The 25,543-nt window shown below is 42.2% G+C and overlaps 1 protein-coding gene across 2 annotated transcripts in view; it reads left to right on the top strand.

Annotated features, from left to right (window-relative positions):
• Window positions 1-23,986, top strand: part of pargl (poly (ADP-ribose) glycohydrolase, like) — a 41,069-nt gene extending 17,083 nt beyond the window's left edge. The window contains exons 4-16 of one of the 2 annotated variants that reach the window (XM_034192559.1): window positions 3,216-3,305; window positions 3,420-3,491; window positions 3,576-3,662; window positions 3,748-3,908; window positions 15,075-15,154; window positions 15,230-15,302; window positions 19,524-19,599; window positions 19,679-19,826; window positions 19,897-19,975; window positions 20,062-20,170; window positions 22,176-22,272; window positions 22,408-22,536; window positions 22,624-23,986. In XM_034192559.1, the coding sequence (XP_034048450.1) occupies window positions 3,216-3,305; window positions 3,420-3,491; window positions 3,576-3,662; window positions 3,748-3,908; window positions 15,075-15,154; window positions 15,230-15,302; window positions 19,524-19,599; window positions 19,679-19,826; window positions 19,897-19,975; window positions 20,062-20,170; window positions 22,176-22,272; window positions 22,408-22,536; window positions 22,624-22,739 (1,317 nt within the window). In that variant the 3' untranslated portion in view covers window positions 22,740-23,986. Of the gene's footprint in view, window positions 1-3,215; window positions 3,306-3,419; window positions 3,492-3,575; window positions 3,663-3,747; window positions 3,909-15,074; window positions 15,155-15,229; window positions 15,303-19,523; window positions 19,600-19,678; window positions 19,827-19,896; window positions 19,976-20,061; window positions 20,171-22,175; window positions 22,273-22,378; window positions 22,537-22,623 lie in introns of those variants that run through there. The other variant, XM_034192560.1, reaches the window with a different exon arrangement.
• Window positions 23,987-25,543: the final 1,557 nt, after the last annotated feature.

Below are 25,543 nucleotides of genomic sequence, written 5' to 3'. Positions count from 1 at the left end.
CCCCCCTCCAGGGACCATGGCTGGAAACCGCATCTGCATTCGTCTTCCCACAGAATGGTTGATGTCCTCTCCTCTGGCTGCATCCTTGCCTTTGTTTCTGTCCGTCACTTAGCACAGGTGTGGCCAGGAGTTCTTAAACCTGTGCGGTCAGCCTTTATCCAACCATGTGCGGTCATTAGTCACAAAACAAAAAAGACAAACACAAACAACCAGACCACCCCCCCCTCACCAGGGGACCGTCCCATCAAACCCCGGGATGAGGAGAAAAGAAAAACCCCAAACTTAAGCTTACAAATAAAAGCGCTAAAACACCCCCCCCCCCCCCCAAACGACATGCAGGGACCAACACCCCCCAGAGGACTTCCCGCCAGCTCCAGGAGTAATAACCACAGCCGAGGTCCCTCTGGGATCCAACGTCACCCACGGGGACTCCCAGCGCCTCCCAGAGGACCACTCGTCAACCCCAGGAGACGCCTCCCCTCACGACCAACGGACCCAGCCCCGGCCGCCTATGGCTAGATGGACCCACAGCCTTTTTTCCCCCCCAGAGGACACCACAGTCAAACCCTGAGGGCGGAAACTGGGGGGAAAACACCCCCCCCCCAGGTGCAGAGGTTACCTGGGAAACGCCCAGCATAACCACACTGCACCACTCCAGCAACGCCGACACTACGGCTCACACGGCTGGAGCCAGAGGAGAAGAGAGGGCATAACCAAAAACAAAAAAAAGAAAGAAAAAACAACAACCCAAATACCCCCCCCCCCCCCCCCCCCCATGACCCCCTAGGGGACCATCCCATCAAACCCTGGGAGGTGAAACTGAAAAAAAAAATAAATAAATAAAAAGAAAGACTAACAGACTGACATAAGGTTGCTCGGGTCCCTTTTTTTTTTTTTTTTTTTTTTTTTTTTTGGCAGAACTGCAGGGTCACGACCCCAGACACTAAATAGTGAAAAACAAAAAATAAAATCCCACACAAAAACCAACTCAAAAAACACCCACACAAAATGAACTAACACAAAACAAAGAAGTGATTTATACCGTCAAGCTCAAACAAATGGAACACACCTGTTCCAACTTAAGAGCTTGACGGTAATGTGACTCAGTCACCAACAGAGGGAGCCAGAGTGCTAAAAATAAAAAACCCCCTTTGGTGACAGAGAAAACAAACGAGCTGCTTTTCTGTGCGCAGCTGTGAGCAACACACAACCAAAAATGTGATTCAACTAAATAACACCGGAGCTGACACAACAGACGCAGTAGTTATCTTCATCCGGGGCAACGGGGCTACAACTGTCACACGGGAAGCACAGCGACCCGTGCCACAGAGCTCCGCCGTGCGCGTGCACCCATTACAGACACACTCTTGCAGCTCCCGTTTAAACCTCTTATCCGGTCGGAGCGTGACGCGAAGCCGTCGCCAGTCACACTCCACCACGACCCACGGATAAGGCACAACACAGGAACACGGCTGCATGAGCGCTCAAATCAGTATTTGGTAATGGGTTCTCCAACGCGCACCATCCGGGCGGAGAGCACCCGCAACTGATCCGGATAACTTCTGAACGTCTGCTGCCGCCTTCCCGGCGCGTTACCGTCTCTGCTACCGCTGGGTCCGTGATGTTTGGCCAAGACTACTGTTATGTGTCGGACGCAGCTCGGAGAACCGACCAGCGTTTGAAGGACCCAGTATGAAATAAGCAGAGCGCGGTACAAAGGCTAACTGAATTTAATACATAACAGTGATACAAAAATAACAAAGTGCGGTCTGGCGTGGTGCGCTCCCAGCAGCGCTAACGGTCCGGAGCCAGAAGCTGTTCGGACCCAAGGACCCCGCCGACACCCCCCAGGTGGCCGCAACAAACCGAGTCTGTGAAAGAAGGAACCATTATGTGAGTCCACACTCTACACACAGAGAGAACACTTAAAGGTGTACAAACAGCAAACACTTCCTGGCTTGATTACTAATCAGCTTCCCAACCTGCAGGCATGGAACATCCAGTTCACAAAACTCCACTGCAGTGGAAGCCGATACATGACTAACATACAGCTCAATATAATAAAGGTGTGAGGGACACCACATTTACTGACTGTATAAATGTTAGTCACAAAATCTAACGTACCTCAGGAAGTGTGCTGACGAGCGTGAGACCTCACCCCCTCCTCTTTCACAGACCGTACATCAAACCCTGGACGTTCTCTGCATCCACTGATGATGAGATGGCTCCCGAGACGACGATCTCACCCGTCTGGTCACAAGGTCGAGTCTCCGGCAAATACACACTGTATACTCCAGTCTTAAATGCCACCATGTTCCAATCCATGTAGATGCACCTCAGCTGTGAGTCCTGACGAGCCGCAGGTGATCAGGGTGAGGTCCTGATAACCTCAGCAACACAGCCACTCAGTCCCAAATGCAAGCCACCTGGAAGGAAAAACAAAAGACAGAAACAAAAAGGCAGCCAGGCCCCCCAGCCATACAACAGACACCTCCCCATGGTCAAACTGTCATTCGGCCTGTAGTGTGATGGGGACAAATGATATGAACGAGCTTGTGGCAGTACTGTGGCGTAAGCAGTCAGGTTTCCTTCCTTCCAAACAGAAGGCCACCATTCTTCATGTATATCTGGAATTGTGTTAGGAAGAGAATTTAGTCAAATCTTCCAATCAGAACCTGCTGATGGTTCCCCGAACTTGTTTTAAAACTCGAGGGGACAGATCTTTTAAAACTGTGGCACCTCGCCTCTGGAATGAGCTTCCCTGTTCTCTTCGCTCACTGGATTCTGTGGATGTTTTTAGACAGCAACTAAAGACACATTTTTTTAAACTGGCATTTTAGTGTCAATTTATTTTGTTGTTCTATATTTGTATGTGTTGTTTTTATTGTCTATTTATATCGTGTGAAGCACTTTATGACCTTGGTCTGTGAAAGGTGCTATATAAATAAAGCTTACTTAACTTACTTACATCCAGATCCGTGTTGGCTCTGCTGTGGTGACCTCGAGGTAAATGGGGAAACCAAGATAAATTGCTTCCTCAATGATACGAAAGAACTTGTTGGCCAAAGGTGCATGGTGATGCTGAAAGGTTTTGTTTGTTTTTACCAAATATCTCTGTTCATTTGGATGCCCAAGAAATTTTAATGTTTTTTGTACAACATCCTTATTGAAGACAAAACAGGTTTCAATGATGTACATTATTTGTGTGATCTTAGAAATCCACCAAGGTGAGGAGGTGGGACTTGATCTCAGGGCATCTGGGGGCTCTCGCCAAGAAAGCAGAAGTGACAGCAGATGAAGTGGCGGTACATCAGCAGCTTACGTTTCACTATTTTTAAATTTATTTGTGTGTTTGTATAATTTGAGCCATGGAGAGAATGAAAAGCTTCATGTTGCTGTTTCAACATGTCTCTCACCAGCAAGCTGTTCTCCGCTATAACCCAAAGTATAGCGGTCAGTGGTCCTTTGATGCTCTCTACATGTTTGTTAAGGTTAGTTTCTGTGTTCACTATGTAACATTGAACCATCCATTTCATGACTCATCATTTAGTCACTATGTTTGTACCCGTTTGCAGCGTGTCCCTGACGTGGAGAACGACTTCTCCGCACTCTTCCCTAAGATGGCAGCGTTGGCTTTAATGCTGCCTGACTATGTGATGAAGGTAAAACACTGGATCCAAAGACCTGAAGTGGGCTGGACTTTGCTCACATGGATAATAATGGTGACGTGTTTGTTCGTGATTACAGGCCATCCCGCTGCTTCAGGCGGGGCAAACTGCATCCATCACCCTGTCACAAGTTCAGATTTCCTGCCTACTCGCTAATGCGTTTTTCTGCACTTTTCCTCACCGCAACACCTCCAGCCCCAATGCAGAGTATCATAACTACCCAACAATTAACTTCAACAGGTTTGAAAACACAATTTTACTACTCCATTTGTTCCATGAAGGGAGTCAAAGCTGGTTGCTGGTCCTCATGTGCCCACACCCTCTTGTACGTAGATTATCGTCGTAGGTCTCCTTCGTCTGTCCCTGTCACTTTTACTTTCCCTGCAGTTGCCTTTTCCTTTCTTCAGAGAATTACTTTTCTGTCCCATAGGTGCTGAAGCTTGAAAACCACTAAAGGAAATCATTTTGCCAAAACAGATGTATTAAAACACAAAAGGGTGGCTAACGTATGAAATACCCATTATACCTGAACTTGTGCTTTAACAAAGTATAAATACAGCTTGATGTAAACGGCATACATCCCATTATTGTGCCAACATGCTTATCACACTTCCAAAAGTCAGGACGGAAAGTAGACAGTCAGCAGCCACGAGCCAAATAGTTGGTTTATTAACACTTGACAACCCAAAAGCAGCGAATAATTCTTGCCACCTGAAGATGGTACTGGAGCTCAGATTTGTGAGAAATAGGTACTTGGCAGGTTGAGAAACTCCAACGCTGGTTACAGTGTCACAAATTCATGTCATGAAGTTTCAAATCAAATCAATTTTATTTATATAGCGCCAAATCACAACAAACAGTTGCCCCAAGGCGCTTTATATTGGAAGGCAAAAGCCATACAATAATTACAGAAAAACCCCAACGGACAAAACGACCCCCTGTGAGCAAGCACTTGGCGACAGTTGGAAGGAAAAACTCCCTTTTAACAGGAAGAAACCTCCAGCAGAACCAGGCTCAGGGAGGGGCAGTCTTCTGCTGGGACTGGTTGGGGCTGAGGGAGAGAACCAGGAAAAAGACATGCTGTGGAGGGGAGCAGAGATCAATCACTAATGATTAAATGCAGAGTGGTGCACAGAGCAAAAAGAGAAAGAAACAGTGCATTATGGGAACCCCCCAGCAGTCTAAGTCTATAGCAGCATAACTAAGGGATGGTTCAAGGTCACCTGATCCAGCCCTAACTATAAGCTTTAGCAAAAAGGAAAGTTTTAAGCCTAATCTTAAAAGTAGAGAGGGTGTCTGGCTCCCTGATCCGAATTGGGAGCTGGTTCCACAGGAGAGGAGCCTGAAAGCTGAAGGCTCTGCCTCCCATTCTACTCTTACAAACCCTAGGAACTACAAGTAAGCCTGCAGTCTGAGAGCAAAGCGCTCTATTGGGGTGATATGGTACTATGAGGTCCCTAAGATAAGATGGGACCTGATTATTCAAAACCTTATAAGTAAGAAGAAGAATTTTAAATTCTATTCTAGAATTAACAGGAAGCCAATGAAGAGAGGCCAATATGGGTGAATATGGTTTGTCAGTGATTGGGGGGGGGGCGGGGGGGCATTGCTTGTACTCCATTGACATTCATGATGTTTTTGAGGTCTGTTTGTGCTGTGTAGCAGCAGAGGTCATGAAAAGGTCACTTTTGCACCCTCAGTAACAGTGATGCAGACTGTGGAAGTGATAAATAGTCCTTGAGTGGATCCCTGTTGTTGTTAGACAACAGCAGATGTTATAAATAATAAATTATAAATATAAATTATAAATTTAATGCTTCGATCTTAAATATGATCAATCTATCTTTATTAGTTGGCTATGTACCACAGGCTTTTAAGGTGGCAGTAATTAAACCATTACTTAAAAAGCCATCACTTGACCCACCTATCTTAGCTAATTATAGGCCAATCTCCAACTTTCCTTTTCTCTTAAAAATTCTTGAAAGGGTAGTTGTAAAACAGCTAACTGATCATCTGCAGAGGAATGGTCTATTTGAAGAGTTTCAGTCAGGTTTTAGAATTCATCATAGTACAGAAACAGCATTAGTGAAGGTTACAAATGATCTTCTTATGGCCTCAGACAGTGGACTCATCTCTGTGCTTGTTCTGTTAGACCTCAGTGCTGCTTTTGATACTGTTACCATAAAATTTTAAATCTCTGCTCCCCTCCACAGCATGTCTTTTTCCTGGTTCTCTCCCTCAGCCCCAACCAGTCCCAGCAGAAGACTGCCCCTCCCTGAGCCTGGTTCTGCTGGAGGTTTCTTCCTGTTAAAAGGGAGTTTTTCCTTCCCACTGTAGCCAAGTGCTTGCTCACAGGGGGTCGTTTTGACCGTTGGGGTTTTACATAATTATTGTATGGCCTTGCCTTACAATATAAAGCGCCTTGGGGCAACTGTTTGTTGTGATTTGGCGCTATATAAAAAAATTGATTGATTGATTGATTGTTTGTATTTGGTCCAGAGTTTAGACACAGCTGACTGGGAACAACCAACATCTTTTGCAACACTGCGTGATGATTTACCCTCTTTTAAGAGTTTGATAATCCTCTCCTTTGTTTCAATTGACATCTCTCGTGTTGGAGCCATGATTCATGTCAGTCCACATGGTGCAACAGCTCTCCAAGTACAATAACTTCAGTTTTATCTGAGTTTAAAAGCAGGAAATTAGAGGTCATCCATGTCTTTATGTCTGTAAGACAATCCTGCAGTTTAACTAATTGGTGTGTGTCCTCTGGCTTCATGGATAGATAAAGCTGGGTATCATCTGCGTAACAATGAAAATTTAAGCAATACCGTCTAATAATACTGCCTAAGGGAAGCATGTATAAAGTGAATAAAATTGGTCCTAGCACAGAACCTTGTGGAACTCCATAATTAACTTTAGTCTGTGAAGAAGATTCCCCATTTACATGAACAAATTGTAATCTATTAGACAAATATGATTCAAACCACCACAGCGCAGTGCCTTTAATACCTATGGCATGCTCTAATCTCTGTAATAAAATTTTATGGTCAACAGTATCAAAAGCAGCACTGAGGTCTAACAGAACAAGCACAGAGATGAGTCCACTGTCCGAGGCCATAAGAAGATCATTTGTAACCTTCACTAATGCTGTTTCTGTACTATGATGAATTCTAAAACCTGACTGAAACTCTTCAAATAGACCATTCCTCTGCAGATGATCAGTTAGCTGTTTTACAACTACCCTTTCAAGAATTTTTGAGAGAAAAGGAAGGTTGGAGATTGGCCTATAATTAGCTAAGATAGCTGGGTCAAGTGATGGCTTTTTAAGTAATGGTTTAATTACTGCCACCTTAAAAGCCTGTGGTTCATAGCCAACTAACAAAGATAGATTGATCATATTTAAGATCGAAGCATTAAATAATGGTAGGGCTTCCTTGAGCAGCCTGGTAGGAATGGGGTCTAATAAACATGGTGATGGTTTGGATGAAGTAACTAATGAAAATAACTCAGACAGAACAATCGGAGAGAAAGAGTCTAACCAAATACCGGCATCACTGAAAGCAGCCAAAGATAACGATACGTCTTTGGGATGGTTATGAGTAATTTTTTCTCTAATAGTTAAAATTTTGTTAGCAAAGAAAGTTATGAAGTCATTACTAGTTAAAGTTAAAGGAATACTCAGCTCAATAGAGCTCTGACTCTTTGTCAGCCTGGCTACAGTGCTGAAAAGAAACCTGGGGTTGTTCTTATTTTCTTCAATTAGTGATGAGTAGAAAGATGTCCTAGCTTTACGGAGGGCTTTTTTATAGAGCAACAGGCTCTTTTTCCAGGCTAAGTGAAGATCTTCTAAATTAGTGAGACGCCATTTCCTCTCCAACTTACGGGTTATCTGCTTTAAGCTACAAGTTTGTGAGTTATACCACGGAGTCAGGCATGGGAAGGGTGTTAAAGGCAAACATACTGGTAGACCAAGGAAGACATCAAAGCGTCAAGACAGAAAACTTAAAGCAATATGTGTCAAAAATCGAAAAATGTACAACAAAACAAATGAGGAACGAATGGGAGGAAGCTGGAGTCAACGTCTGTGACCGAACTGTAAGAAACCGCCTAAAGGAAATGGGATTTACATACAGAAAAGCTAAACGAACGCCATCATTAACACCTAAACAGAAAAAAACAAGGTTACAATGGGCTAAGGAAAAGCAATCGTGGACTGTGGATGACTGGATGAAAGTCATATTCAGTCATGAATCTCGAATCTGCATTGGGCAAGGTGATGATGCTGGAACTTTTGTTTGGTGCCATTCCAATGAGATTTCTAAAGATAACTGCCTGAAGAGAACATGTAAATTTCCACAGTCATTGATGATATGGGGCTGCATGTCAGGTAAAGGCACTGGGGAGATGGCTGTCATTACATCATCAATAAATGCACAAGTTTATGTTGATATTTTGGACAATTGAAAGGATGTTTGGGGATGATGAAATCATTTTTCAAGATGATAATGCATCTTGCTATAGAGCAAAAACTGCAAAAACATTCCTTGCAGAAAGACACATAGGGTCAATGTCAATGAGCAGATCTGATTTGATGCAGGTGTTAATTTGGGGGATGAAAATTTACAGGGTGATTCCATAATTTTTTCCTCAGAATTGAGTGATTCCATATTTTTTTCCCTCTGCTTGGTCTAAAAAAGTAACCGTTACTGACTGCCACAATTATTTTTCCTGATTTCTTACAGTGTTTCTTAAAGCCAGAAAGTTGCCATTTGAAATGACTTTAGTTTTGTGTCATGTCTGTGATCTGCTTTTTTTCTACAAAATTAAACAACTGAATGAACATCCTCCGAGGCTGGTGATTCCATAATTTTTGCCAGGGGTTGTACATGCCAATAACTGCTGGTAATCGTATTCACATAAAATCCTTAGAAGATTGCCTTGCATCAGTGAGAAGCTGGACGTCTAGAAACTTCCTATTTTTAAACTCTGATAAGACTGAAATGATGGTTCTTGGTCCAGTGTAGGAATGGATATTGATAAGATTTTATCTATCAATACCATTATCGATTCCGCTTATCGAACTGATTCCTTATCAATCAATCAATCAATTTTTTTTTTATATAGCGCCAAATCACAACAAACAGTTGCCCCAAGGCGCTTTATATTGTAAGGCAAGGCCATACAATAATGATGTAAAACCCCAACGGTCAAAACGACCCCCTGTGAGCAAGCACTTGGCTACAGTGGGAAGGAAAAACTCCCTTTTAACAGGAAGAAACCTCCAGCAGAACCAGGCTCAGGGAGGGGCAGTCTTCTGCTGGGACTGGTTGGGGCTGAGGGAGAGAACCAGGAAAAAGACATGCTGTGGAGGGGAGCAGAGATCGATCACTAATGATTAAATGCAGAGTGGTGCATACAGAGCAAAAAGAGAAAGAAACAGTGCATCATGGGAACCCCCCAGCAGTTTACGTCTATAGCAGCATAACTAAGGGATGGTTCAGGGTCACCTGATCCAGCCCTAACTATAAGCTTTAGCAAAAAGGAAAGTTTTAAGCCTAATCTTAAAAGTAGAGAGGGTGTCTGTCTCCCTGATCTGAATTGGGAGCTGGTTCCACAGGAGAGGAGCCTGAAAGCTGAAGGCTCTGCCTCCCATTCTACTCTTACAAACCCTAGGAACTACAAGTAAGCCTGCAGTCTGAGAGCGAAGCGCTCTATTGGGGTGATATGGTACTACGAGGTCCCTAAGATAAGATGGGACCTGATTATTCAAAACCTTATAAGTAAGAAGAAGAATTTTAAATTCTATTCTAGAATTAACAGGAAGCCAATGAAGAGAGGCCAATATGGGTGAGATATGCTCTCTCCTTCTAGTCCCCGTCAGTACTCTAGCTGCAGCATTTTGAATTAACTGAAGGCTTTTTAGGGAACTTTTAGGACAACCTGATAATAATGAATTACAATAGTCCAGCCTAGAGGAAATAAATGCATGAATTAGTTTTTCAGCATCACTCTGAGACAAGACCTTTCTGATTTTAGAGATATTGCGTAAATGCAAAAAAGCAGTCCTACATATTTGTTTAATATGCGCTTTGAATGACATATCCTGATCAAAAATGACTCCAAGATTTCTCACAGTATTACTAGAGGTCAGGGTAATGCCATCCAGAGTAAGGATCTGGTTAGACACCATGTTTCTAAGATTTGTGGGGCCAAGTACAATAACTTCAGTTTTATCTGAGTTTAAAAGCAGGAAATTAGAGGTCATCCATGTCTTTATGTCTGTAAGACAATCCTGCAGTTTAGCTAATTGGTGTGTGTCCTCTGGCTTCATGGATAGATAAAGCTGGGTATCATCTGCGTAACAATGAAAATTTAAGCAATACCGTCTAATAATACTGCCTAAGGGAAGCATATATAAAGTGAATAAAATTGGTCCTAGCACAGAACCTTGTGGAACTCCATAATTAACTTTAGTCTGTGAAGAAGATTCCCCATTTACATGAACAAATTGTAATCTATTAGACAAATATGATTCAAACCACCGCAGCGCAGTGCCTTTCTATGGCATGCTCTAATCTCTGTAATAAAATTTTATGGTCAACAGTATCAAAAGCAGCACTGAGGTCTAACAGAACAAGCACAGAGATGAGTCCACTGTCCGAGGCCATAAGAAGATCATTTGTAACCTTCACTAATGCTGTTTCTGTACTATGATGAATTCTAAAACCTGACTGAAACTCTTCAAATAGACCATTCCTCTGCAGATGATCAGTTAGCTGTTTTACAACTACCCTTTCAAGAATTTTTGAGAGAAAAGGAAGGTTGGAGATTGGCCTATAATTAGCTAAGATAGCTGGGTCAAGTGATGGCTTTTTAAGTAATGGTTTAATTACTGCCACCTTAAAAGCCTGTGGTACATAGCCAACTAACAAAGATAGATTGATCATATTTAAGATTGAAGCATTAAATAATGGTAGGGCTTCCTTGAGCAGCCTGGTAGGAATGGGGTCTAATAAACATGTTGATGGTTTGGATGAAGTAACTAATGAAAATAACTCAGACAGAACAATCGGAGAGAAAGAGTCTAACCAAATACCGGCATCACTGATAGCAGCCAAAGATAACGATACGTCTTTGGGATGGTTATGAGTAATTTTTTCTCTAATAGTTAAAATTTTGTTAGCAAAGAAAGTCATGAAGTCATTACTAGTTAAAGTTAATGGAATACTCAGCTCAATAGAGCTCTGACTCTTTGTCAGCCTGGCTACAGTGCTGAAAAGAAACCTGGGGTTGTTCTTATTTTCTTCAATTAGTGATGAGTAGAAAGATGTCCTAGCTTTACGGAGGGCTTTTTTATAGAGCAACAGACTCTTTTTCCAGGCTAAGTGAAGATCTTCTAAATTAGTGAGACGCCATTTCCTCTCCAACTTACGGGTTATCTGCTTTAAGCTACGAGTTTGAGAGTTATACCATGGAGTCAGACACTTCTGATTTAAAGCTCTCTTTTTCAGAGGAGCTACAGCATCCAAAGTTGTCTTCAATGAGGATGTAAAACTATTGACGAGATACTCTATCTCCCTTACAGAGTTTAGGTAGCTACTCTGCACTGTGTTGTTATATGGCATTAGAGAACATAAAGAAGGAATCATATCCTTAAACCTAGTTACAGCGCTTTCTGAAAGACTTCTAGTGTAATGAAACTTATTCCCCACTGCTGGGTAGTCCATCAGAGTAAATGTAAATGTTATTAAAAAATGATCAGACAGAAGGGAGTTTTCAGGGAATACTGTTAAGTCTTCTATTTCCATACCATAAGTCAGAACAAGATCTAAGATATGATTAAAGTGGTGGGTGGACTCATTTACTTTTTGAGCAAAGCCAATAGAGTCTAATAATAGATTAAATGCAGTGTTGAGGCTGTCATTCTCAGCATCTGTGTGGATGTTAAAATCGCCCACTATAATTATCTTATCTGAGCTAAGCACTAAGTCAGACAAAAGGTCTGAAAATTCACAGAGAAACTCACAGTAACGACCAGGTGGACGATAGATAATAACAAATAAAACTGGTTTTTGGGACTTCCAATTTGGATGGACAAGAAAGACTAAGAGACAAGCTTTCAAATGAATTAAAGCTCTGTCTGGGTTTTTGATTAATTAATAAGCTGGAATGGAAGATTGCTGCTAATCCTCCGCCCCGGCCCGTGCTACGAGCGTTCTGACAGTTAGTGTGACTCGGGGGTGTTGACTCATTTAAACTAACATATTCATCCTGCTGTAACCAGGTTTCTGTTAGGCAGAATAAATCAATATGTTGATCAATTATTATATCATTTACCAACAGGGACTTAGAAGAGAGAGACCTAATGTTTAATAGACCACATTTAACTGTTTTAGTCTGTGGTGCAGTTGAAGGTGCTATATTATTTTTTTCTTTTTGAATTTTTATGCTTAAATAGATTTTTGCTGGTTATTGGTGGTCTGGGAGCAGGCACCGTCTCTACGGGGATGGGGTAATGAGGGGATGGCAGGGGGAGAGAAGCTGCAGAGAGGTGTGTAAGACTACAACTCTGCTTCCTGGTCCCAACCCTGGATAGTCACGGTTTGGAGGATTTAAGAAAATTAGCCAGATTTCTAGAAATGAGAGCTGCTCCATCCAAAGTGGGATGGATGCCGTCTCTCCTAACAAGACCAGGTTTTCCCCAGAAGCTTTGCCAATTATCTATGAAGCCCACCTCATTTTTTGGACACCACTCAGACAGCCAGCAATTCAAGGAGAACATGCGGCTAAACATGTCACTCCCGGTCTGATTGGGGAGGGGCCCAGAGAAAACTACAGAGTCCGACATTGTTTTTGCAAAGTTACACACCGATTTAATGTTAATTTTAGTGACCTCCGATTGGCGTAACCGGGTGTCATTACTGCCGACGTGAATTACAATCTTACCAAATTTACGCTTAGCCTTAGCCAGCAGTTTCAAATTTCCTTCAATGTCGCCTGCTCTGGCCCCCGGAAGACAATTGACTATGGTTGCTGGTGTCGCTAACTTCACATTTCTCAAAACAGAGTCGCCAATAACCAGAGTTTGATCCTCGGCGGGTGTGTCGTCGAGTGGGGAAAAACGGTTAGAAATGTGAATGGGTTGGCGGTGTACACGGGGCTTCTGTTTAGGGCTACGCTTCCTCCTCACAGTCACCCAGTCAGCCTGCTTTCCCGGCTGCTCGGGATCTGCCAGGGGGGAACTAACGGCGGCTAAGCTACCTTGGTCCGCACCGACTACAGGGGCCTGGCTAGCTGTAGAATTTTCCACGGTGCGGAGCCGAGTCTCCAATTCGCCCAGCCTGGCCTCCAAAGCTACGAATAAGCTACACTTATTACAAGTACCATTACTGCTAAAGGACGCCGAGGAATAACTAAACATTTCACACCCAGAGCAGAAAAGTGCGGGAGAGACAGGAGAAGCCGCCATGCTAAATCGGCTAAGAGCTAGTAGCTACGCTAAGCTAGCGGATTCCTAAAAACACGCAAAGTGAATAATGTGTAAATAATTTAGAGGTGATTCAGCAGAAGGAGTGCTTTAGTTAAGGCACGTAAAGATTACACTGGGAAACAAATCGTAATCTAGATAACTAGATCAATCTAACTGCGCAGATTAAACAGCTAACAGATACAGAAAAACACCGCTGTGCTCCGGAACAGGAAGTGATACAATACCGCAGTGAGAGCCAACCACCAGTCGTTATCAGTGGTGGGCACAGCTAACCAAAAGGTTAGCTTCGATAACTGGTAATCAGCTAACTGAAAAGTTATCTTTTTTAACACTAATTCAGTAAACTGCCTAAAAACGTATAGGAGGTTACAGATAACCGATAACGTTTAATTTTGCCTCAAATACGCTCTCAGCTACTAAGAAGCTGATTTTGAGTTTAAACACCGCCAAAGCTTCTAACGGGTCAAAATTTTCTGGTTTACTGCAGTCCAGCATTAGGGCTCTCCAATTGGTTCAAAATGCTGCTTGCAGACTTTTGACACAAAGCAGAAAGTTTGACCACATTACACCCATTTTGGCGTCTCTTCACTGGCTTCCTGTCCCAGTGATATCAGATTTTAAGGTTCTGTTACTAGTCTATAAAATGGTTCATGCATTGGCACCTCCCTACTTAGCTGACCTGCTTAAACCCTACATACCGGCCCAGGCTCTGCATTCTCAGGGTGCAGGACTACTTTGTGTCCCTAGGGTGAATAAGAAGTCTGTGGGTCACAGAGTTTTCTCTTATTGTGCCCCTGTTCTGTGGAATGATCTCCCTGTGTCAATAAAACAGTCAGATTCTGTGGAGACTTTCAAGTCCAGACTTAAGACGCACTTATTTTCCCTTTCGTATGGCTAGCATACTGGTATAGTATGTTACTATGATTTTTACTCTTTTAAATGCATTTTATTAGTAAACGGAGTGTGCCGCCGCCTCAACTTTACCTAAATTCTGGGTGTTTTAGTGAAGTTTAGTGGCCGGCGATCACCTTAATATTTCCTGTTTTTCTTGTTGTTTAATACTGACAAATTATACTGTATTTGTTGCCTTTCTGATGCCTGATTCTGTTTTTTCTCTCTGTTTGAGGTGCAGCTCCATCCAGAGATGGGAGAGGTGTCTTCTTCTATAGGCCTCCCATCCTATGCCTCAGCATGGACTCCCAGGATTTCCTGTATATTTTTGTAATTTATGTCTGTATCATGGCCCAAGCAGCGGGTCGCCCCTTTGAGTCTGGTCTGCTTGAGGTTTCTCCCTCAGAGGGAGTTTTTTCTTACCACTGTCACCTGTGTTCTTGCTCTGTGGGTTAGTAAGGGTAGACCTTACTTGCGTGAAGTGCCTTGAAGCACCTTTGTTGTGATTTGGCGCTATATAAATTAAAATTAATTGAAATTGAAAAAAATGTGTACCTCCAAGTCTAATGGTGTGCACCAAAGCATAAATGTAACAGTTCAAATGTAAATTTTGAGTTTGCACGGTAGACCTGTACTCAAGAACAACTTACTGATGAAAACCCCAGGCGCCCTCTGGTGGCCACCCCACATCATGAAAAATTTTAAGAGAGCAAAAAAATAAAATGCTGAGTTTTGTGTTTTTGCTTACAACTGTTAATCTGTTCAGAGAATTTAAATATGTAAGAATTTTTAATGTTTATATGCAGCTCCTTATAATACAAATATCCTCCAGTGCAAATTGAATGAACTTAAACACACTTTAATGAGTTTCATGAATGTAAAAAACAAACAAATAATAATAAAAACTGAATAAAATCAGTTAAATAGCCCTTCAGCTTAACTGCACATCTATTTTTAGATGGTGTGGTACAGAGTTACTGTGTGTGAGTTGAACCCAACAGTCTTTATTATTCTGCTTGTAGTCTGTTTGGAAACTGGTCAGAACGGAAGAAGGAAAAGCTGAGGGCCATCATGCATTACTTCAGAGTGGTTACAGATGAGGGTAAGTTGCGCTTTTCCTCTCTCACGATTGTTTAGTGTGTCATTAAAAATCTGTTACTGTTGATCTTTTTATTAGCCACTAAACCGAGAGGACTGGTGACATTTGAGAGGCGCTTTCTCAGGGACACAGACAGACCCAACTGGAGGAGGTATTTCTCTCTAACAACATGTATTTACTTGATTTTAGTTTATAGTAAAAAAAAGTATGTTTAATATTAAAGGATTATTAACTGAGCACGAGATCTATACGGGAAAATATCAGGCCGAGTTGTAAGTACAAACGGCACAACTTTTAAAATTTTACTATTACACAGCACACTTAGCGAGGTCCGAATTTATTATATGGCTACTATCTATATATATATATATATATATATATATATATATATACATATAATAAAAAGACGCAAACGTCTGGTGTCGGCTGCATATGAAAGCTGCTGATGGGTTGTAGTCAGACCTGTTCGCTTCACCTCTGTGAAGAACTTGCTAACAGATGGTTCGCTCGTTAGCTGGTAAACTTTCAATCTGTTTGTTTTTTTTCCCCGTTGCTGTGTAAATATTTATGGAGTATGTTCATGTCAGACACTTGGTTTTTCTATTCGCGTTTTTAGCTTTCTGGTTTGTAACGAATGTGATGCGTGTTCTGGACCAGTTTTCGTGGTAACTGTCTATATGGGAAAATATCAGACCGGAAATCAGCCAATCAGAGCATGTGTAGCGTTGCAGCCATATAATAATATTATTTATGAATCATTTTTCAGAGGGATCATTATAATATCTTAGTAGCCCCCACTGGGCTGTAGGCCCCGGTGGGTCTGTTTGACCTGAGCCCGATCTCAGCTCAAAACGTCACCTTCATTTTTTGTATGTTAGTACCAAGCTCTGGTCTGATAACATGCCGTGTCTAAATTTTAACAGATGACACTCAATTTTATGGACATGAAATAGTGAAGGTTTCACCTCTTCAGTCAAAATCTTTTTGGTCATTTGTTGGATGTGCTTCATATTTTGTATTATGTGGGCACTTGTCATTATTCATTATAGAACCATTTTAAAAGTGACTACAGTTCCAATTTTTGACCATCAGTTGTTCAAATTCCATACTGGAAATTTTGATGTGGATGTTTGCTGCCACCTCCTGGCTGAATAAAGGTCATATTATGTAGCCCTTACAGGTTGTTTTAGGTGGATATTAATCACATCAAAATTTCACTTTTCTTACCTTTTTAAATTCAAGATGATCAAGAAGCTTTACATAAAACTGAACAAAATTCATTAGAATTAGGATCTGAAATTGGTTTTGCAGATTTGAGATTTATCCAGCAGTAGAAAATAAGTTGTGAACATTATTTCCATTGCACAGCTCTCGCTCTCTTGTTACAGTTGTGGTTTTCATAGACAGTATCACAGCTGACCTCTTGGACAAAGAAAAAAAAAACTTTGTGGAAGAAGGTTTTATGGTCACATGAAACAAAGGTTGATATGTTTGGATGTGTAAAGGTGAGGCATCCAACCCCAAAGAGCAATGGAGCAACTCTTATGTATCATGTCTGCCAGTTCTGCTGGGAAGAATGGTCAAATCTAGTAATAATAATAATGATGATGATAATAATAATAGTCTTTATTGTCATTGTACATACATACAACAAAACCTGTCCTCTGCATTTAACCATCCTAATTACAGTTAGACACCATCCAACCACTAGGGGCAGTGTGCAGCCACAGTCCAGCGCCTGGGGACCAACTCCAGATGTAGAGACGCTGCCTTGCTCAGGGGCAGAGAAAGGAGCAGACCCTAAATAAGCATGTGTTTGACTGTGGGAGGAAACCCACGCAGACAAACTCCACACAGAAAGGGCGGAAAGCGAACCCATGACCTTCTTGCTGTGAAGCATCGGTGCTAAACACTAAGCCACTGTGCTGCTGTGGTATGTAGCTGGAATTCCAGAAGCTTGTTTTCTTACTTATAAGTATCTGGTGAAATTGAAACTTGGTAAGGATCATTAAACTAAATATTAAGTATGCTGTATGTGTAATATTAAAATTTTAAAAGTTGTGCCTGAAATTCTTTGATAAATTTGTAGATTATAAAACTCTGTTCTTCGACTGCCTCTGGGGAAACTTCTAGTGACTGTAGTGAAAGTCCCACTGACAGAGGCACGTCATACCAACAGGCCTGTTAGGAGCTTGGCCTGTATCTGGGGTAGTATTGCTCTAACTAAGGTTTGTTTTCCAGTAGCTTTGTCCCTCGTTGCCTTAGTGGGGGGGGGGGGCTCTGGTGTCTCATAGCAAGTAGGTTGTGAGATTGCTTCCCATACTTTCTGTGGAGTTTGCATGTTCTCCTCGTGTCTGTGTGTGTTTCCTTCCATGCCCAAAAACCTGCTTACTTAGGGTCTGCTCCTTTCTCTGCCCCTGAGCAAGGCAGCGTCTGTACATCTGGACTGTGGCTGCACACTGCCCCTAGTGGTTGGATTGTGTCTAACTGTAATTAGGATGGTTAAATGCAGAGGACACGTTTCGTTGTACAACCCCTGGCAAAAATTATGGAATCACCTGCCTCAGAGGATGTTCATTCAGTTGTTTAATTTTGTAGAAAAAAAGCAGATCACAGACATGACACAAAACTAAAGTCATCTCAAATGGCAACTTTCTGGCTTTAAGAAACACTATAAGAAATCAGGAAAAATAATTGTGGCAGTCAGTAACGGTTACTTTTTTTAGACCAAGCAGAGGGAAAAAAAATATGGAATCACTCAATTCTGAGGAAAAAATGATGGAATCATGAAAAACAAAAGAACGCTCCAACACATCACTAGTATTTTGTTGCACCACCTCTGGCTTTTATAACAGCTTGCAGTCTCTGAGGCATGGACTTAATGAGTGACAAACAGTACTCTTCATCAATCTGGCTCCAACTTTCTCTGATTGCTGTTGCCAGATCAGCTTTGCAGGTTGGAGCCTTGTCATGGACCATTTTCTTCAACTTCCACCAAAGATTTTCAATTGGATTAAGATCCGGACTATTTGCAGGCCATGACATTGACCCTATATGTCTTTTTGCAAGGAATGTTTTCACAGTTTTTGCTCTATGGCAAGATGCATTATCTTCTTGAAAAATGATTTCATCATCCTTAAACATCAGAAAAGTGTCCAAAATATCAACGTAAACTTGTGCATTTATTGATGATGTAATGACAGCCATCTCCCCAGTGCCTTTACCTGACATGCAGCCCCATATCATCAATGACTGTGGAAATTTACATGTTCTCTTCAGGCAGTCATCTTTATAAATCTCATTGGAACGGCACCAAACAAAAGTTCCAGCATCATCACCTTGCCCAATGCAGATTCGAGATTCATCACTGAATATGACTTTCATCCAGTCATCCACAGTCCACAATTGCTTTTCCTTAGCCCATTGTAACCTTGTTTTTTTCTGTTTAGGTGTTAATGATGGCTTTCGTTTAGCTTTTCTGTATGTAAATCCCATTTCCTTTAGGCGGTTTCTTACAGTTCGGTCACAGACGTTGACTCCAGTTTCCTCCCATTCATTCCTCATTTGTTTTCTTGTGCATTTTCGATTTTTGAGACATTGCTTTAAGTTTTGTGTCTTGATGCTTTGATGTCTTCCTTGGTCTACCAGTATGTTTGCCTTTAACAACCTTCCCATGTTTGTATTTGGTCCAGAGTTTAGACACAGCTGACTGTGAACAACCAACATCTTTTGCAACATTGCGTGATGATTTACCCTCTTTTAAGAGTTTGATAATCCTCTCCTTTGTTTCAATTGACATCTCTCGTGTTGGAGCCATGATTCATGTCAGTCCACTTGGTGCAACAGCTCTCCAAGGTGTGATCACTCCTTTTTAGATGCAGACTAACGAGCAGATCTGATTTGATGCAGGTGTTAGTTTTGGGGATGAAAATTTACAGGGTGATTCCATCATTTTTTCCTCAGAATTGAGTGATTCCATATTTTATCCCTCTGCTTGGTCTAAAAAAGTAACCGTTACTGACTGCCACAATTTTTTTTTCCTGATTTCTTATAGTGTTTCTTAAAGCCAGAAAGTTGCCATTTGAAATGACTTTAGTTTTGTGTCATGTCTGTGATCTGCTTTTTTTCTACAAAATTAAACAACTGAATGAACATCCTCCGAGGCCGGTGATTCCATAATTATTGCCAGGGGTTGTATGTGTATATGTGCAATGACAATTAAAAGATTCTATTCTATTTTTCATTATTGAGTGAAAATCTGTCTGATAGAAATTGCCACAGCAAAAACGTATCTCTATATCAAATAAAGATCCTTGATAATATTGTGGGAACATTCCTTGAAATAAGCCATCTCCTCTGCTTTGTTGGGCAGCTGTAAGGAGGAGATGCCAAAGCTGCACGTCACATCCAGCGGTACCATCGAGACTAAAGGCACCGGCATGCTACAGGTAAGATGCGAGACTTGAACAAATGATGCGCTGCAACTTTGTCAGACGGTACTCTGCTTATTCCTGTTTGAGTGTGCAGGTGGATTTTGCCTGTAATTTGATTGGCGGAGGTGTGCTCAGCTCTGGCCTGGTGCAGGAAGAGATCCTGTTCCTCATGAATCCGGAGCTGATCGTGTCCCGCCTCTTCACTGAGAAACTGGAGGACACCGAGTGTCTGCTGGTGACGGGTAAGAACGCCTTGTGTGTCGTGTTACCGGCTGTTAAAAGCAGCAGAAGCCTCATTGAAAATCTTCTCAGGATCCCAGCAGTTCAGCTGTTACGCTGGGTTTGGTGACAGCTTTGAGTGGACCGGCCCTCATCAGGACCGACTCCAAAGGTTTGCACACAAGACTTTGATTTTTCTTTATGTGAATATTTTTTTCTCTTTGTTTGTTTTTCATGGTTGTTAACTGAACTCCACAGGGACGCGTGGGCTCGGCTACAGAGACAGATACTTGCCATCGACGCTCTGCACTTCAAACAAAGAAGGGATCAGTACAATATGGCCATGATTACACGAGAACTGAACAAGGTGACGTTTCCCTTTGGGTTGAATGTCACGGGCGTGGCCTTACACTGCACCTGGGACTGGGGGTGGAACCAGAATAGGCTTAACACCAGGAAAGCAGACCTTTGTTTTTACAGTGTGTGGAAGGAGCTCTGGTGCTGTCTTCTGTCAGGAGAAGGTACTCATGATGAAGGGGATGGGAACAGAGGTGGTGCAGTGGTCCAAACCTGAGACCGCTTATGTGGGTTGGCACCTAGGACGTCTGATCTCAGCAACGATGACTATCTACAGCTGCTGAGGGGGCTTGAAAAGCTCCATGTTGCAGTGGCTGTGCTCTCCAATCAGATCTCAGGACGTGTACCAAAATGACCGACCTGTACCGTACCACTTTTTGACACTCTGTGATTGGTGTACCAAAATAATGGAATGATAACAAACGGGAGGGGCTAACCCACTGCTGTCCATTGATTGGCTTATAGCAACATAGGAAGCGAACTATAGAGAAATCTGTCAAAAATATACACACAGTGAAGAACGCCAAGCTGACGAACGAGGAGGCGCAGACCTTCCTGGTGATCATTACGGAGGAACAATGATATGACAAACACAGAAGGGATCAGTACCATATGGCCACGATTACACGAGAACTGAACATTATGCTGTCAACGTCTACCAGACAAACAGTTCTGCTGGCAGTGGACGGTGCCGTACCAACCCGGACGCTCAGTGGAAATGTGGCTTAAGGTCTGCACACCCACAAGTGGTCAGATATCTGAGAGAGTTTGAGCTGCTCTTGTCTAAGGTGTCAGAGTTCACCCTGTCACAGGGTGTGTTATGAGCAGGTGTGGGGTGATGGAGCCAAAGTTGGACTGATGTATTAATCTCAGCCATGTATGGAGGAACTTGAGCGCAGCGCTCATTCCGCTGCCCCGCCCCACATTTATCCACCGCTCTGGTCACTTTAAAAAAAACAAAACTTTTTTTTTTTATATTTAACACCTTTTACTTGACTTTCTATGACTGGAAAAGAAGGCACATGTTAAAAAAAAAAGATGATAGAAAGGCCGTCAGGTTGTCCGGTTATTGAGACTTGACTTCGATAACAAAGTGGAGGCTGGCAGGTCTGATTTCCAACACTAATTATGAAGCTCAGACCTGTCTGTCGTCACTGTGGACCATCTGATGCTCACTCAGTGATCGACAGCTGGCGAGGGGGAGAAACCCCTCTGGTCATGGGTGATTTCAGTGTGACCACAGACACTGACAAGGAGGCTTCACAGGACTTTGTCTGGCCACATGGAGTCCTCGTGGATCTGGCAACAGTGGTGAAAACTGGTCAGTGCTCCTTGATTTTACAAAATGTTGGGGAGCTACAATTTGCTGGATTCGTGTTTCATTGTCCAGAGCACTATCGCTGGACAAAGAAGTCCAATATTGGGGTTGTAGCTCGGGAGATCAATCATATTTTATGGAGAGACACCACCGACTGCTGGAGAAGGGCCCAGTTTTGGAACTTTGACTAATAATTTCTTGTAGCTTCCCTGAAGGATTCAGTTGAAGTTCTGCAGTCTGCCCTTGGCTCTGTATCCCAGACTTAGGGCCCCGACCTGATGACCTACAGTGCACGGTCTAGTGCAGCTGCGTTTGGGGTGTGTCTATCTCCAGTTTACTATTCACATGGCATTTATTCTCAGTGCAACGTGAGACACAGGGTGAGGTTGAATTTAGTCATGTAAATATCCATGAGTGTGTTTTGCGCAATGAGATAATGATTGAAATGTTTTAAAACAGTGTTCCTCAAAGAAAGACGGGAAGGGTTTTGCATATTTGTCTCTCTACCATGTCATTAAAGTAACTCTGAGGGGTTCAGTCGTGTGGAGGACACGGTGCTTCCTGGACCTGATGGTCTCTGCGCCGTTTGTCTTTATAATCCTGCTGAGTGACATTTGGAATTAGTGGCGTGTGAAGTGCTGCTGGAATATAGTGCTGTTTGTATTTTGCTCATCGATCGCTGTGCGTGTTCTTAAAGGCGTACTGCGGCTTTAAGAAGGACGGGCCGGATGAACCGGACGTTGCTACAGGACAGTGGGGCTGTGGAGTCTTCAAAGGAGACCCGCAACTCAAAGGTACACTTTTTTTTTTCTTTTTTTTTTCCTGCCGACTCATTTGTAATGTTGGAGTTGAAGCCTTTAATTCGTTTACCACTGAGGTCGAAATGATTGATGGTGACAGATGAGACGTTGCCTCGTGTTGGTCTTCAGCTGTGATCCAGCTGATGGCAGCAGCAGTGAGCGGAAGAGGACTTTGCTTCTTTACCTTTGGGGATGAGAAACTAAAGGCCAGTCTGCAGCAGATCCACCATCTTCTGGTCACAAAAGGAATCACAGTCGGTGAGAATTCTGTGAATTTAAAGACACCTTTTTGTGTTGACTGTAGATCAAACTTTGCTAGTTGCTGAAGGTCTTGTTTTTCTGCAGGCGTGTTGTACAGACACCTGCAGGACTACTGCGCTGTGCAGATGTGTGATCACACACATGTGGATCTGTTTGAGTTCATTGCAAACACATTCAGAAGACCCGGGAGTTTCCCGTGAGACCAGACTGATCTGCCACACGTTCACTCTGAGTTTGCACCGGAAGTGCTCCATTAAAGAAATGAAGAATTTCTAATAATCCACGTTTTAGGTGTGGAGGACTGAGAGGTGAACACTAAAGTGCACATTTAAAATGACTGCTGTATTTGTAATAATTCTGTGAGAGATTTAGAAGTTGAATCATAGTGTTTTCACTGGGGTCGGGAGGACTCATAAACATCACGTTGACTGATCTGGATAATAAACTGAAAAGGTCCAATCAAAACTGTTAATAGTTTTTTTTGTTTGTTTTTTTGAAAACATGGCACTGACACCAGAACTACATGGAAATGATGTTTGAGTTCAGCAAGATATTTATTCAAAGCCCTTAAAGCTACAGTGTGTAGGATTCAGTGCCACGTGAGGTTGTTCATTTGCCGTCACTGGTCATGATTTTGTGTCCCTTTGTGGGATTCCTGCTCCCTTGTCTTCTCTTGTAATAAGTTATATGTATAATCCTCCATTTCACAAACTGAGGGTTGTCAAACTTGTTAGCCTGCATTAGCAACCAGTAGACCTTTCATAGTGGAGAAACCACTGATTTCTTTTGTCTTCTGACTGTGCTACAAAATGTGAAAGACAGAGCATGTCCTTTGTGACTGATTGTATCAACATGGTGGGCCTCTACTTATGCAGATGTCAAGCCCCAACTTGTTGCCGTCTAAAATATATCCTCTCCCAAAGAGGAAAAAGTTGAATTTCCATGACTGGCCCCTTGAGGGCTGACTCTTTAACTGAGAACATTGACATAGAAGCCCATGTTAAAATGCCCAGATTTAGAGCAGAAATAAACATGTTTACAGCCTGATACAAAAAATGGTTTTGGTCACTATAGCTTGTGTGAAAACTCTAAAGTTGGTGATTTATTTATTATAACTCAACAGTCCATAAAGTTATGACTAATTAGCAAGGTTGGGTAGGATTACTATGAAATGTAATCCAAATGTATGTACATACATACATGTAATCCACATGTATTCTTTCAAAGTAATCCTACCCAACCTTGCTAATTAGTGACAGGGTCACTTTGAGTGGAAGTTAGTGTGGTGCTGAACCAGGTCCAGAGTTTCCTTACCAGAGACTGCTAGTGAGTTGTTGTGGATGACCATTTCTGTCCTGTCTGAGCATTTTGTTATAAATATTTGTAATAATATGGTGTGTGGTGTGGTTAATTGTTCTAGTGGACCATCTAAGGAATCTGTGTTAAATTTTCACATTATTAAATGTGAGGCATCATTGTAAAACACTGAGCATCTGCTAGATCAATCAATCAATCAATTTTTTTTTTTATATAGCGCCAAATCACAACAAACAGTTGCCCCAAGGCGCTTTATATTGTAAGGCAAGGCCATACAATAATGATGTAAAACCCCAACGGTCAAAACGACCCCCTGTGAGCAAGCACTTGGCTACAGTGGGAAGGAAAAACTCCCTTTTAACAGGAAGAAACCTCCAGCAGAACCAGGCTCAGGGAGGGGCAGTCTTCTGCTGGGACTGGTTGGGGCTGAGGGAGAGAACCAGGAAAAAGACATGCTGTGGAGGGGAGCAGAGATCGATCACTAATGATTAAATGCAGAGTGGTGCATACAGAGCAAAATGAGAAAGAAACAGTGCATCATGGGAACCCCCCAGCAGTCTAAGTCTATAGCAGCATAACTAAGGGATGGTTCAGGGTCACCTGATCCAGCCCTAACTATAAGCTTTAGCAAAAAGGAAAGTTTTAAGCCTAATCTTAAAAGTAGAGAGGGTGTCTGTCTCCCTGATCTGAATTGGGAGCTGGTTCCACAGGAGAGGAGCCTGAAAGCTGAAGGCTCTGCCTCCCATTCTACTCTTACAAACCCTAGGAACTACAAGTAAGCCTGCAGTCTGAGAGCGAAGCGCTCTATTGGGGTGATATGGTACTATGAGGTCCCTAAGATAAGATGGGACCTGATTATTCAAAACCTTATAAGTAAGAAGAAGAATTTTAAATTCTATTCTAGAATTAACAGGAAGCCAATGAAGAGAGGCCAATATGGGTGAGATATGCTCTCTCCTTCTAGTCCCCGTCAGTACTCTAGCTGCAGCATTTTGAATTAACTGAAGGCTTTTTAGGGAACTTTTAGGACAACCTGATAATAATGAATTACAATAGTCCAGCCTAGAGGAAATAAATGCATGAATTAGTTTTTCAGCATCACTCTGAGACAAGACCTTTCTGATTTTAGAGATATTGCGTAAATGCAAAAAAGCAGTCCTACATATTTGTTTAATATGCGCTTTGAATGACATATCCTGATCAAAAATGACTCCAAGATTTCTCACAGTATTACTAGAGGTCAGGGTAATGCCATCCAGAGTAAGGATCTGGTTAGACAACATGTTTCTAAGATTTGTGGGGCCAAGTACAATAACTTCAGTTTTATCTGAGTTTAAAAGCAGGAAATTAGAGGTCATCCATGTCTTTATGTCTGTAAGACAATCCTGCAGTTTAGCTAATTGGTGTGTGTCCTCTGGCTTCATGGATAGATAAAGCTGGGTATCATCTGCGTAACAATGAAAATTTAAGCAATACCGTCTAATAATACTGCCTAAGGGAAGCATATATAAAGTGAATAAAATTGGTCCTAGCACAGAACCTTGTGGAACTCCATAATTAACTTTAGTCTGTGAAGAAGATTCCCCATTTACATGAACAAATTGTAATCTATTAGACAATATGATTCAAACCACCACAGCGCAGTGCCTTTAATACCTATGGCATGCTCTAATCTCTGTAATAAAAT

Source organism: Thalassophryne amazonica, chromosome 17 (assembly GCF_902500255.1).
Source record: "Thalassophryne amazonica chromosome 17, fThaAma1.1, whole genome shotgun sequence".
Taxonomy (NCBI): Eukaryota; Metazoa; Chordata; class Actinopteri; order Batrachoidiformes; family Batrachoididae; genus Thalassophryne; species Thalassophryne amazonica.
The sequence above is the reverse complement of the archived record's forward strand: the minus strand, read 5'-3'. Positions and strand labels throughout refer to the sequence as shown.